The sequence below is a fragment of the Punica granatum genome, chromosome 3, assembly GCF_007655135.1.
Source record: "Punica granatum isolate Tunisia-2019 chromosome 3, ASM765513v2, whole genome shotgun sequence".
Classification (NCBI taxonomy): Eukaryota; Viridiplantae; Streptophyta; class Magnoliopsida; order Myrtales; family Lythraceae; genus Punica; species Punica granatum.
In genome coordinates this window covers 13,087,368-13,102,757 of record NC_045129.1, presented here as the reverse complement: position 1 = coordinate 13,102,757, position 15,390 = coordinate 13,087,368, and the positions used below count along the sequence as shown (strand labels likewise).

The 15,390-nt window shown below is 32.4% G+C and overlaps 1 protein-coding gene across 1 annotated transcript; it reads left to right on the top strand.

Annotated features, from left to right (window-relative positions):
- The first annotated feature begins 4,437 nt into the window (after window positions 1-4,437).
- Window positions 4,438-13,668, top strand: LOC116201532 (AT-hook motif nuclear-localized protein 4-like). The gene is made up of 5 exons (XM_031532796.1): window positions 4,438-4,693; window positions 5,989-6,044; window positions 11,604-11,729; window positions 12,125-12,265; window positions 13,287-13,668. The coding sequence occupies exons 1-5, from the start codon at window positions 4,504-4,506 to the stop codon at window positions 13,314-13,316; spliced, it is 543 nt and encodes a 180-aa protein (XP_031388656.1). The 5' UTR covers window positions 4,438-4,503; the 3' UTR covers window positions 13,317-13,668.
- Window positions 13,669-15,390: the final 1,722 nt, after the last annotated feature.

The window sequence follows — 15,390 nt, the reverse complement described above, 5'->3', positions numbered from 1 at the left end:
AGAATATTACGTAGTTTGAACAATTCTTTTAGATTATTGGGAAAAATTTTAATTTTTCAAATTTTTTAATTATATATTACTACATGCAAATTATCTACACATATTTCTAGCATTCATTAAATATAATAGCAATATATGCCAAATGCATGAATATCAATTAAGCTACTTTGAATTTCCATCAAATAGAGTAACTCAAGAAACGCATTAACTAGGAGTTGTGGATTATCGAATGAGCTGATTCGCGCCACTAACAGCATTTGACCAAGAGTTAGGAGTTCTCAAATCAAATGCTCACATTTCGCTTTTCCATTTTTATATATTATATATAGATATATAAAAGGCAATAAGTGATTATGTGAGGTCGTTCTTTTAAAACCGTTAGTTTGTGATTAATCGTCTTTTGACTGCTCGAATAATTTTATTTCGAACAAGGAGATTCAAGTATTTGCCTTTTCGAATTTTGGTTCAATGAACTTTTTCCATATTTTATTTTATGTATCATATTTAACGAATTATGAGCCTTTTTGAAAAATTAAAAGTTTTCTCAATTATTTAAAAAAATTCATCGAAATATGATATTTTTTTTTCAAATTCAATGTAACGAAAATTCCTATATATAGTGGACTTGAAAATTCATCTTATAGGTATATCTTTTATATGCTTAAGTTTTCTTGGACCTTTACTCTTACATAATATTTCTTTAAGGTAAATTTACTATATATATATATGTATGCATTTTTAAAATTAGTGGAAGTATTTAGTTATTTTTATTTATTCGACATCATATGTATTGATTATTTATATTTTGTTATAAAAGAATTGATAAAATATTAACACACAAAGTGCGGCTACCACCTAGTTATAATGGCTAAAATTAGATGGGTGAAGGAAACATTCCAAGGAGTTTTCTCGGAAAAAAGAGAGAGAGAGAAATATGAGAGAGAAGGGGGATTATGAGAAAAATAGAGAAGTGGATGTGGTAGTTATTTTTTAAAATTATAATTTCTTATCTTATGGCTGTTATAATTTGGAATTATTTTTGTAAGGACTTTTTGGGAAAGAAAAAGTGAGACGGAAGAGAGACTTTTCTCTTTGTTTTGTTTTTTTTTAAGCTCTCTTTGTATATATTTAGGGATGGCAGTGGGTTTATGTAAATGGGTATTTTTCTTGTCCCAAACCCTGATAGGTCATTAAAGGGTTTTACTCGTTCGATCGTGGGAAGGGTTTAAGATTTTTTGGTGAAAGTCCTATAGGGTTTGGGAAGGGTTCAAGATTTTATGCTAAAACCCGTCCCAAGCCCATGAAGCAATCAAATTACCAAAATGCCATTCATATTTATCCATATTTACAAAGCAACTTTGTCATCAACTTAGGTTTACAGTGTTTACTCGTCTCAATTGATTGCTCTATATCCTTCTAGTCGTGGTCCATGTTGGATATGTTGCATTTCGTTTTTAGCTTCTATTATTGCTATGCAGCTTGCTTTAAATGATGAACTCTATTATTGAAAGAATTTTATATCTCAATATTTCTATTTCATGTCTATAACTATGAGCAGTAAGCATATATTTCTTTCTTTTCATTTGGAATGCTTTTTATGTTTTCTTTATCTTTGTTTTCCTTCAGCTTTAGCTACTTGGCTCATTCTTCCTTGATAAGTTTGATACTGATGCTCTTCATTAGTGGAGCTCAATGTGTTTGTGAAATGTCTGAGCATTTGGATATCTCATTCCAATATAAATTTATGAAATTTTTGCCACATATTTTGGGAATGTCTAAGCACGGTGAGAATATAGGCCACGAAACTTATATATTGTACTTGAATACTTATTGTTATTTTAGACTATTTTATATGAGTATGATGCTATGATTAGTTCGTATAATAATTTTATTCTTTTACAATTTTTGCTAGTGGGCGAAAAGCGAGTACATAGTGAGAACCAGTTAAAATAGTGGAAAGGATTTGAGAATTTCCCTTCAAAATACTGACGGATTTGGAAAGGGTTTGAGATTACTTTTTCTTAATTGGCACGGGTATCGGATAGACTTGGCCGTGCCAAACCCTTCCTGTTGCCATCCCTATATATATTAGAGAATCACTCTGCTTCGCATAGTATTAACAAATATGAAAATTTAGGGTATATTTATTCATTAAAAAAGATTTCTATTAAATTGTTATTTAATCTATATTATTATATAAAGTCAAAACTTCTCTTTTGGTGTCACTTTTTATTTCTCAAAATGTCCGTGATTCATTCTCACTAATAATTACTTATAACCACTATGTATGGATAGTTTAGTAATTTCACCATGTAACTTCTAAGTTCACAAATTCACTTTCCTCTCCACCTCCCTCTCTTTCTCTATTTTTCTCACCCGTCCCCCTTCTTATTTTTCTTTTTATTTTTCCTAATCATTTCTCTCTTTTTCTTTTTTTGCCCGTAATTAATGTGGGTGCATTTGTGTAGTAGGTGATTAAGGAAAAGAAAGAAATGATATAATTGAATGACAGACTTCAAAAGAAAATGTTCTAGCTATCTAATCGGACTCTCGGCAGAAAGCTAGGAAGTGAGAGAGAAGAGGGGAGAGAGAGGGAAGAGGGGGTGTGGAAATGGGTGATTATTATTTTTATTTCACTTTTCTATCCCCCATCTAATGGCTCTTATTAATCAACATGTGTACGTAACGGATACTTTGGGAAAATAAAAGTGAGACCAAAAGTCTCACCTCTCTTTATATATTAGTATAGATTAGTAGATATATATATATATATATATAAAATATAATATATATAATATACACATAATAGTATATATGATACAGAATAGTGTAGATATATAATTACTATAAGTAATATTATAAATACCTGCCATACCGGAGACAGTACAGACACGGACCAAAGGTTGAAAAAGAAACACAATTATAATGGAAGAAACCAAAGGTTGAAAAAGAAAACTTCGGGTGTGTTTATTTTTGGAAAATTAATTTATCCAGTTTAAATGTGGTGGTTTCCATTTAATTAAGTAGATCGATCATCCAACATTTCATCCTCGCTCTTAGTAATGTAATCGCTTCGGTAATAATTTCATGCTATTTCTAATTTCAAACTTCTGTTCCTATGCTTTTTATTGTGTTTCGTCTATATTGGGTCAGCGCATCGGGTGGAATGAGTGGGCTGCTGATGCCTCTCAGATAAGAGAGAGAGTTAAAAATGTGGCATGGAGGGAAAAAGAACCTTGAAGTTGAAGGGGTTTTGAGATTTTTTTTTCTAGTATATATTTTGATATACGAAAGCTCAATAATGAATAAACTGATTAATTTAGTTTGAATCGAGTCTTTTTTTTTTCTCCTTTCCTAAACAAAGGGGAGTCATTTGCCTAGAAGAATAGAGGAAGAAGAAAAATTAATGGAGCATAATAAAAATAGAACTCAAAATTTCACAATCTCAAGTCAAGTAGATTAAAGTCACTGCACCAACCCCTTCTGAGGGTTTTGAGTTTTCATTACGTGACAAAAGTTAAAAATGTTATCCCCCCCAAACCAAATTTTCTTCTCGATAACCATCAATTTCCCCTTGTCCCATTTGGCATATAATTTAAAACTCACATCCTTCAAACAATTATTTTTAACCGGATAATAAATAGGGTACCCTATAACCCATATCACCATGTTTGAAATGAAACCTCTCATTGGTCACTTGGATTTCAATTTCCATGAAATGCTCATACAATTTTTCCTGGTAAATTAAAGATAAGAGTTAATAACCAAAAAAAATAAAATAAAATTTTTCATTTTAAAAATTTTAGCACAAACATTTTTCTTTAACTTAAAAATGCACACCAACTTTCAATTTGATAACAATTCTAGCATGACGTCAAATTTTTTTTTAATTTGGACGGAATTGAGGCTTTAAAGGGCACCAACGATCCAAATCAGGGGGAGGACGCCGCCGATCCCAATTAAGGGTCGGTGGTCGGAGCCGAGGCCCCCATCCCTAGAATCAGGAGAACTCTTAAATTGGAGATTCTCTTGATTCAGGTAGGTGGAGCCACGACCCCTCCCATCATTCCCGATTGGGATCGTCAGCACCCTCCCCCTCGATTAGGGTCGCCGATGGCTTCTATGACCTCGATTCTGTACAAATTAACAAAAATTTGACGTCGTGCTAAAATTGTTATCAAATCGAAAGTTTGTGCATCTCTAGGTTAAAGAAAAAAGTTCGTACTAGAATTATTAAAATTTGAAAAGTTTGTGTTTTTCTTTGTTATTAACCCTAAAGATAATTCATTTTCTATATATTTGGTAGTGTTTAATCAAAGCCAGCAAAACTCTTAGAAAGTGAATGTAATTAATTTCATTTATGTCTTTTTTTGCATGTAATTTGTCAGATTTTCCCCTCATTTACAACAAAGAAAACCCTTTGTAATAAGCCTTTTGCTTCAACCTTTTCCCCAGAGTGTTCAGACCTTTGTAACTGCGTGCAACCCTTCGGAAGCATCCAAAATGGCAGAGGCAAACGCACCTGCACATCCGATCGGAGCTCGATTGGCCGGCGAAAACGTGCCAGATAATACTGATCCGGCAACCCCGGAAGCAAGAGGTAACCCGCTCGAGGGCTACTATGCCGGAGATCATGTTGCTTCGACTTTGGCAGAGGGCACCAGCCATGATGCCCCCGATATTATCCCACCCGGTGCCGCATCTTTTCTCTATATAGTTTCATTCTCATATCATTTTTTTCATTGCTTAGTCCATTATTGCTTTTGTGGATAGGTTTTCATCCTTTTCCTTTTTCCATTAATCGGTTCACTTCAGATGTCCAGTGTACACTCATGCAACTCTTACTAAAACATCGAAGTTAATTTTTTTTTACGGTTTTAGGGTTTTAGGGCTCTGGATCTGAAGTTAGAGATGCAAAGATCTCTATCTATCTATCTATCTATCGTGATTTTCACTGAGATTTATCATTTGAGTGCAAGAAAAGAAAATTATCAAAATTTTAGAAATTATAATTTCTGATGGGCTATGCGATACTTATAAATTGATAAAGAAGAAAAAGAAAATAAAATAAAGGTCAAAATGCGGCAGTTTTATAGATAGAAGAGGAAATAGGAAATCTGAGACCTATTTTCAATAAGCCTAGCAATTTTATCAGCACTTAGGCTGGGCCCATTTGGTTCATGACATTTTGGCGTTGGAACTGGAAACGGAATGACAGACTCCCCTTCATATTTGGTTAGTATAGAATTGATATTCGGTTCCAGGTGATTCTGTTCGGTTACCATTTATTCCGAATGGAAATCGACATTGAAGTCTTGATCTCTGATGCATATCAACTTTCATTTTCAAGCATTGTTTGAGAATTTATTTAACCAAAATAAATTTGGATAAGGAATTAAAAAAAAAATTGTCTCAACAAAGATAGGCTTATTTATGGAATTTACATCCTTCAAAGCATAAAAAAGGGTGCACTTGGAAATTTTCAATTGTTTTTTCTTTGAAATCGTTAAAATTTTCCTTGGTTATTTTCTTCTAAACAAATAATAAACTTTGCTCCGTGTTATATATGCATATGAATATATAAAAATACTATTAGTTAAGAATGGAAGTGAAAAGACAAAACAAAAAAACCTACACTAGCCTGAAATACCTTCTTTTTTTTTGTGCTTAGAAGATAATTCACCTGGATACCATCTGACCGCAAATTAAAAAGCAAAAGGAAATTTTGTACACTTCACCACTTCGGATATATTTAAATTCTAGTTTCAATTGAACAGATGATCGTGGCTTCATTGCTTTCATCTCTTCTTATCTCCTTTTGCCAACCAAGTAATGGAAGAATAACATTATTTTGGTCATTTCGGATAATTTGATGTTTTATTCAGTGAGCAAGCATGTCAATGAATAAAATTATCACTCCAATTTTGGATAACTAATTTTTTTCCCTATTTTTATTTATTGTGATGGATTTTGTTTTTCTATCTACAGTCACGGATGAAGCCAAAGAGCAGGTACCATATATTATCGTCGTCAATGCTAACCAGGTTACTTCATCCGACCTTGATTCTCCTATCCTTAATTTGCTGTATGCATATTAAGTGAAAGTATGGTAGAATTTTGTTCTTGGATTGGTTAATTGTTGACTTAGAAGGAATATCCACAGAATACAGAGTTACCTCCACTTTGTATAAATATCAATTGAGCAATGACACGTTTGATACGTTAGAATGGAACCAGGGAACCAATTTCAAGATCTCATATAGGTCAATATGTTATTCCATTCAATACTTTTTAGGTTCCCTCTTGACAAAATGGCCAGACGCTCCTTATTTATCAGCTCCTACGTTGTATGCATGTTAAAGATTGCTTGCTCTTATATTGATGTTTGTCGGTGTCTGAGAATCTAGATAAAAGTACTTTATTAATGCATTTGAAAGTAGTTATGTGGCTCCATTGTATGTTTTGCGAGCCGTTCGCCAACTATAAGTGTCTTCTGGAGAGTTAATTGATAACTAAGTGAATAATGGTTACCATTTTTTTGGAACTTTTAAAAGAAAAAAAAAGGATATATATATATATATTATAGAGGAAATGGAGGGAATGAGGGAGTCGAGAGGCAGGGATTACAAGAATTTTCGACTTTTCCATTTCCGACAGAATTTTCCCTCGAAAGGAAAAGGAGACTTTTGATGGAGTTCAAAGGGTGGAAAAGTAGAACATATTATAGAAGCTACTATCCATAAGAATTGCTTCCTCTCCTATCAAAGGCACTGCCAAGAAATGTTTTCAAACTCGGACCGTAAGTTGTGGAAGAAAAAAGGACCGTGTGGCGAATTGGATTGGATTTTGATTCAGTCTCCGTCCAGTCCAACGGGATTACGGATTCAACGTTACTGAAATTTTAACTTGAAATAGTGCATCGTTCAGATCCTATCTAGCTACCTTAGCCTCTCTCTTGGATCCTTCCTTTATACTATAGCCCTCTTTGTCTCTCTTAGTCTCCACCTTCTCCAAGTTTTCGGACTATTTTATTGTCCTTAATATGGATCAGTTCCAACTTCATGGGGAGTAAAGTAGAATGGTATTTTGTTTTCATAATAATCAAGACTTCTTTTATAGGAGGCCTCTTTATTATAGGAGATAATGTTCCATAAGAATCAAGTATGTAAGAGTGTTCATGCTTTATGGCATTAAGGCTCTTTCCCTCCCTTTCAAGCCCTTGGGGCGCTGCTGACAATCTCTTGAAGTAAGTACAGCGTGCCGAGAAGAATTTGCTCACAGAGAAAAAAAGAAAGTGAAAAATCTGGTCATCTTTTGTGCCGTTGGATAAACTTGCTTTAGAACGATTATTCTGGTTACTCCTGGATCTCCCCCATTAGCTTAATCCACTTCCTTTGGCAGACTATGAAAGATCTAACACTTTAACAAGAACCAACCAAATTTTTTCAAGGACGACCCATTCCTATGATAAAACACGCCACCCTCGATTTCTTTTACCTATTGTCCTATCTAGACTTCGGGCAAAAAGGAACAGTAGTTGGGCTACGATCAAATAGCGATATTTCATATCTGCGTTGGTCACATTCTTTTATTTGATCTTCTACTCACGTGCCAAATAAGTCATGATTTAAGCAATATTCACCCCAAAAAAATAAAATGAAGCGATAATTGGGATAGATGACTGAAGTTGTCTTATTCGAGTAATCAATTCAAAGTTTTCAATTAAAGCTCATAATATGATGTGAGTGCTTCCTCTCGGATTCTTCTATAAGAGTTAATTTAATGGCGTTACCTAAACTCTTTCAACTTTATTGGATAAAGCTTATATAATATCGTGCTACTGAGGTTTCTTCATTATTGATTGAGATCTTCTAACTTAATGCACAGATTGATGTAATAACTAATAACACCAAATCTGGTTTTCAAACCTTCAATTTCATCTAAGTCGATCTCATATAGAACTAGTGTTCTACCCCGTGCGTTGCACGAGTTTGTTTTAACATAATTATTTACAACTTTTAAAAACAAATTTACTTTTAAGTATATTTAAAACGTTCAATGATAACTCAATATTTTGAATTACAAACCTAATATTAAACTAATTATAAATAGTTTAGTGCAAATTTGCTGCCAATGTCTTTCCTATATAATGGCATATATTTATTTAATCGTTAATATTATCCAGATTCACTCATAAATAAGATGAAGTGTAAGTATTCCAATTTAATTTTGTAAATATCTTTTTCAAATATTATATTGTTAAATCCTTACTTTCATTAGTTAATTTTTTACTCTTTCAGTTTTCTCATTCATAGAATTAGAATAATTTTTATTTAAGTAGTATTTTAATTTTAGTTTTGAAAATTTAAAATTAATTTTTCCTTTTATATACTGGTGAAGATATCACGTTTAGATAGATAAATTTTGTTTTGCACAAATTTTGAAATATTTCAATCAAAATCGTTATTTTCACATTATAAATTTTATATTTTATTCATATGTGATTATATTATATAAATAATATATCTTTAAGTAGCATATTAATTTTAATTTAAGAAAATTAAAATTAGTTTTTTCTGCTTTTCAATTACATGAATAGAAGAACATTTATTGAGTAGCATTTATTACTAAAGTAAATTTTAGTTATATATGTATTTGTATCTCTATGTTTGAGTAATCAAACATTTATGGAGTGATGTACGGCAGGTCTTTAGAATCGGGTGCACTGGCGCAAATAGGAAAGCCTTGACCTTAGGAATAGGAGTATATATGCATTCAACGCAGCTTAATCGGGTAGCAAAGAGACTTTGGGCTTGATTATTTTCGGCGGAATTTTTCATGCTCTTTTATTTTCTTTCCCCAATTTCTTTATTAGGCTTAAGAGTCTCCCCTATTACTAGGGATAAGTGCTAAATCTACTAACCAAGTCAAAATCCAAAAGAATAGAAGAGAACGAGAAGAGATGTTGGTAATTCTGTAGGAGTCAATGTTTAACATTAAAATTGCTATTGGTAGATTCTACAAACAATGCTCCCTTATACTGGGAAAGCAATAATGGAAATGATCAACTTGGTAGTATATTCTATAACTTTAACAGCGGAACCCAATGAAGCCAATATTGACCCATCATATCGTTTGAAGAAACAGAAAAGACCAAACTATTCAAGGTCGCAACTAATAAGAACGTTAATTGAATTGGCATTGACATATTAAGTACATGTTTTTCATAGAGAATGATTGCCCAAATACCTACAGTAGAGATGATGATCAAGTGAATTATTTAATAGTATCCACTTAGAGAATGTCAAGTATATAGTTGAGAAATGTTAATGTTGTAACATAAAGTAAATTAAATCAAGAACCAACATACATCAGTTACAACCCGAGCCGCCTTATCTATTCGTATAACTTTTTAATAGCATCATGTGTAATTCATTGTTGAAAGGCATGAATTTAATGAATGAACAAAATGCTTTTATGTTAGTTATGAGTCTATCAATGAGAAAGGGCCAAAAAATCTTGAAACCAATGCTACAGTGAGAATATAACTATAATTGAAATTATCGGGGAATTAGACATTTATATATAGATATTACTGTTCACAATTTCTTGAAACTCGATTTCTCTCTCGGATAAACCATATAGCGCAATAGGAATCATGAACTGGATTAGGAGAGTTTGCCACCCATAAGTGTGGGATTGGTTTCTGATTCAATTTTGAACACGAACAATTTATCATGCCCTGTAAAGGTCTCAACAAGACTTTCTATTAATTCAATGTATGTTGAGTTTCCCTAGTCTTCATACAAGCGTTTCATTAATCCAACATCGGTCCGATTCCCCTAGTCCTACTAATCCGTCTTAATATTATTCCTCTTCTTCACATAATTGTGATCCAAGTCAAGAGCTATGATGTAAACTTATTTTTTTGTAGAACACCTGAGTCGCCCATAAAAGTAACCAACTTGCCACCGATTAGAACAAAAAAATGTTACATTTCCAAGTAGCAATTCGAGAGATCTAGCCATTCTATTTATACATTTGATACGTATATACCTTTGCTTTTCTAATGAAATTGACATCTTTCAATGATCAAAACTTTTTGATGTGGTGAGTAATACCTCTAGTTATTCACTATTTTAAATTTATCAAAGAGGACGTAGTGTAGTGACATACATCATTGCGCGGGAACCAAGAGATTTTAAGTTTAATATTTAGTGAGACGACCGTACCTTTTATTAGTTATTGGGAATTCTGTTTCATTATACTAAATTCATGGGTCTTCCGAGTAACCGAAAATTTATCATATAGATTATTCATACTATTCTTACACAGTGCATGTGCATTCTAAAATTTCAATTCTTCTATCTTTCAACTAACATATCTATGGTTAATTAATTGGAGATGGGGTATAAATTGGGAAATGGCTACTATACCACTTAAAAAGTTTTTTTTAATTAACTAGGTTTTCATTTCGTCTAGGAGAAACCATTTTTTCTTCTCAAAATGTATATTATTTGATCTAACAATCTTTTGTTAGATAAGGAAAAAAATAGACCAACGTGGGTTAGTTCAAGTGATTTGGTACTTGTTTTCTTTAAGTAAGATATCGAGTTCAAGTCTTGAAAATGGAGAAAATCCATGTTGGGAAAGCTGATCTGGCTCAACTAAATTAGTCAAAACCCTATTAGACTTTCGGATATCAGAGTTTATATATAAAAAAAAAGGAGAGGAAGATAAAAGGAAAAAATATGATAAATACTGATATGGAGTAGTAGCTCTGAAAAATCTGTTACAGTGATCCTGAGGATCCACTTAAGATTGGAGACCCAGCTATCCTAATGACTTTCCTTTTGATTTGTCTTCTTGGGTTAATTGAAAGGCATTAGTCAACAATCTCAACATAAAAAGAAGTGGGTTGACCCCTTGATCATGAAACGAATCATGATTTGGGTCTTTTGGATCGGTTTTTTGGGACCAAAACTCAAGCTTGAAGTTCTAATATAAGAAACAAAATATTTACAACAAATTTTCCTGTATTGTGCCATCTCAGTATATAATCATAACAAGACCAACACAATATTAACGATGCAATAAAAAAGACAAATCAAATAAATGAATAATTTAAAGGAAGCGAGAATTAAAATTGTAGAGTAAAAAACATAGGATTTAAACTATAGACTGTGAAAGTTTAAAATAGAAATATACAATTACTAATTACTCGGGTAGGACTGAGCTTCGTCGGTCCTTTATTTCAGGCCCTACTTTTACTGAGTCGGTTTTTCCATGCCTAAGAAGCCGGCCAAGAACCATTTGAGGTCAGAAAACAAAAAAACAAAAAAACTTTCGTTTTGGGCTTGGTTCGATTTTTCCATTTTTGGGTGTTTTGCTAATTCCTCAAATAGAGTCTTCTTCGATTTTCTTCCAGCTTTTTCTTCGTATGCCCCTTATCATTTTCCATTACTCACGAGATACAATAAATCATGAGAATATCTATGCATATGTTTGACGGGTACATGTAGCCATGAAAATAGTATTATGTGATCATCGGGAATTATATGGGGCTAATGAGATTCTAAGCAATGACATTGTCAAATTTTCAGGATGTCATGAAAGCAGTAATGACTTTGCTTGAGCAGAACAATTGCTCTGGAGTTATACTTTCTGCGAGCGGATTAATTTCTCAAGCAGCAATAACTAATCAAACATCTGGAACAATTTATCACAGGGTTAGTGTTATTAACATTATTATTATATATCCAATTCCACTTTTTGTTACTTATAAAAAATCTACTTTTTGATAGGAATATCTATTTTAAATAGTCCAAAGAAGGAAAACTTCTTTTACAAGTTCATCTTTCTAGGTTTTCTCTCAAGGCTAGTAATGAGTTAAAAGATAGATTAATTGCACTGTTAATGATTCATTTATGGATTGTAGTTAATTGTGTAGCTGTATGGCAACAAATGTGACCTATCCATTCTTCAGATGAATCAAACTATTATGAGCCTCCAGCCTTGCTTTAATACAACATCTCATTGAATTTCATTCACGTCTTGACATGATCTCTCTAAGCATTTCATATGGCTTAATTGATCTTCTTAACCCCTTAACTTGTATTTCTAGGGACTTTTTGAAATTGTGTTGGTTCGAGGAATCTGCGATCCAATTAATGGCAACAAGGTCGAGATAATGCTTTCGAACGATGATGCTGTTGTCGTTGGCGGCATGTTAACTGGTTCCCTCATTGCAGCTCAACCAGTACAGGTTTTCTCTCCTTTCTCTCACATACAAACATTAAGTGCGTTTAGATTTAGAGTTGAGTTTTGATTTTAATTAGTTTGTAATGATTGTATTATTGAATTATGAGAAAAAGTGTAAAAAAAGTAATAAATAATTGAGAGAAAGTAATGATTGTGTTGTTGAATTGTGAAAAAATAATGAATAGTTGAGAGAATTTAATATTAAAAATTGAATTGAATTGTTAAAAAAAATTTAAAAATGAAAAAAAGTAATGATTGTGATGTTGAATTGAAGATAATTGGAGTTGAGTTGAGTTGAGTTAATAAATTTTTGAAAAACAAACACACCCTAACTATCCGCTTTCTTCGTTTTGGAGTCTTGATTAAGGAAATCATTCCATATTTCTCATACAGTGAAAGATTAATCTTAAAGAACTTTTGAAATAAAAAAGAGATTCTCAAAGAATCTGATTTTGATATTTTTTTTTTCCTGTTACAAAGAATGCCCATATACATAGTAAACAAAACAAGAAATATGAAAATAAAGAGATATGGAAAGTTCAACTGATGAGAATCAAATCTCTTGGTTTACAAGCAACGGCATGTGCTACTGCGCTACACTACATTTTTCTTTCACTTCCTTTTCAAAAGTGAGAAATCAATCTCTTATTGAGATGCTTCAAATCATTGCTATTTGACTCGAACTTGTTTTATAAAATAAGAGAATTGAATAACGATTGACTTCCCTAATATATCTTTGTGAATTTTGGTCAAAATTGATCTTTTATTAGTTTTTGCTCAATAAGTAATTACGCATTGCAAATGATGTATCACTAGGTTTAGTTGGGCTAGGATTGTTACAGGGGAGCTTCCTTTTTTTGTCATCACAATTCAGTGCTGAGTAATTTCTGAAAATTTTGACTTTCCTTGTTGACAAAAAAAAAAAAAAGCAACTTCACTCATATCGATGCTTATGATGTCCGTCGTTTGTTATCATGACCAGGATGCATAGAAATAACCTAGTTAAATGTTGATATATATTGTAGGTTGTTCTTCTTGCACAAGTTCCAGCTTGATCAATCATACTGCCCCTAAGATGTCTTCCTAGCTCAACAGAAAAAACCATTGCAAGCACTAGTGGTTTCGAAGCTGCTGAACTTCTCTTAATTTTTAAGCAAATACATATATGGATAAGCAGATGCTTTATCAGATATTTTCATTTTATTTAGATGTTTAAAGTGTGTTGACACTTGAAGTTGCTTAGTATATGTACGGTGAAGTGGGCTTCGAGATCACCTCTGCTAAGTGCAATCTCAGAGACAATTTTCTCTCTCTCTCTCTCTCTCGTTTAAGTAGTTTTTTTTTTCAACTAAGATAATATTAAGTTGACTGTAGTGAAGTGTTGTTCTATCACTTTTATTATGCAAGTTTCTCCCCAAATAATATTGCTTTCATTTTCTTTCTTTCTTTCTTTCTTTTTTTTTATTATATATATTTGCCTTTTAAACTGAGAATAAACAAAACATAAGAGAAAGAAACAGAATTAACAAATGTTGCTACCCAATCTTATGTCGTGTTCAATTGCCTGACCAAATGGCAAGATTTTTGACATGCACAATTGATCTTCTTATTGGTTCTTGTATGAAGATTGATAGATTGGAATTATTCTGTCCGCCTATTGGTTCTGCGACCACACCCTATTTTCAAACTAGAATTTTGTATGTGACTGACCGCTATATATTGGACTTGGTCCAACATAAAGCGAAGACATCTCTTATGCAGCCATCTATATTTTCCTATTCAAAGCTACAATTAAGCTAAATTCCAAAATAATTCATCCAAAGATTTATATTTTAATCCATCTCAATCCAATATATTTTCCATAGCAAGTATTACATTTTGTGGATCATACCAATCTAATAGATATTACATTTTACTTTGAAGTGGTCAAAGTTCGGGTAATCTTACTTTAATTTTAGTTTCATTTTTATGATTATCAATTGTAATCGCTAAGAATTCTTAATCAAATACATATTACATGAATTTACATGCTTTTCATTTTTAACTATATGTAGTAAATTGATTGAAAACTAAATAATACATAATTATTGTACCAATTCTCCTTTACCATTTGTGGGGTGTAAAAGTTAAGAATTCTTAATTAAAAACATATAACATGAATTTGGGTATTTTATTTTACTATATGTAATAATAAATTAAAAACTACATAATACATAATTAATGTACTAGTTATCCTTTACTATTTATCGAGCGTAATAGTTAAGAACTAGTCTTGAAGCTCGAGCATTGCACCGACGTTAGCGGTTGTTCAAATTTTTAACAATACGCCGAAACATAATTCCGAATTTTTATGAGAGAAAAGGATTTTCATAGGAAAATGTAAAATTGAAATTAATGAAATAATTTTCAAAATTCAAATCCATATTAAATAACAGAGACTCAAAGAGTTAGTTGATGGGAAATCGGAAATGCTTAAAAATCCTATGTGGAAGGCTCTCATGTATCGAATGGAGTGCTCTCATTCGCTAGAGACTAATCAATTCTCTTCACATAAAAGAAGACATAGAGAATTAAAAAATTAACTATCTCAATAATTTGAGGAATTAGTTGAGAAATATAATTTACAACTTGCTCGACCATGTAGTATTGGCAAAAGAAGATGCAGTAAAGCATCTAATATAAATAGAATATATTGAATTTTTAATCAATCATAAGTGTATCACATATCTATAACGTATAATAATCGTTTTACTCCATAGAGAGCTTGGGAAACACTCAAGAGTGAGAGGGCTAGAATTCTCGGTGTAGCGATCTTGAGTGGAAGTCGAATGAGACGGATTTCTGTAACTTGTAATGTCCATTCTTCATAGTGAATTATTCTCTAGCGCTGCCCATGGAGATTTATCCTTTCTCGTTTGAAGGGGTTTTACTAAGTAAATCAATCGTGTCTTGATTTCTCATTTTCTCTTCGTTTGATTGTTAACCGCATTAAGATCACGATATCCTCCTCCCCATGAAGCCATTAGGGGCACCCTAGCCATAAGGGAGAAGACGGTTGGTCAAAGAGTGGCGAGGAGGAGGAAGCGACAGAGCTGAACAAGTTGTTCTTGTTCATTTCTCGAAGGACGT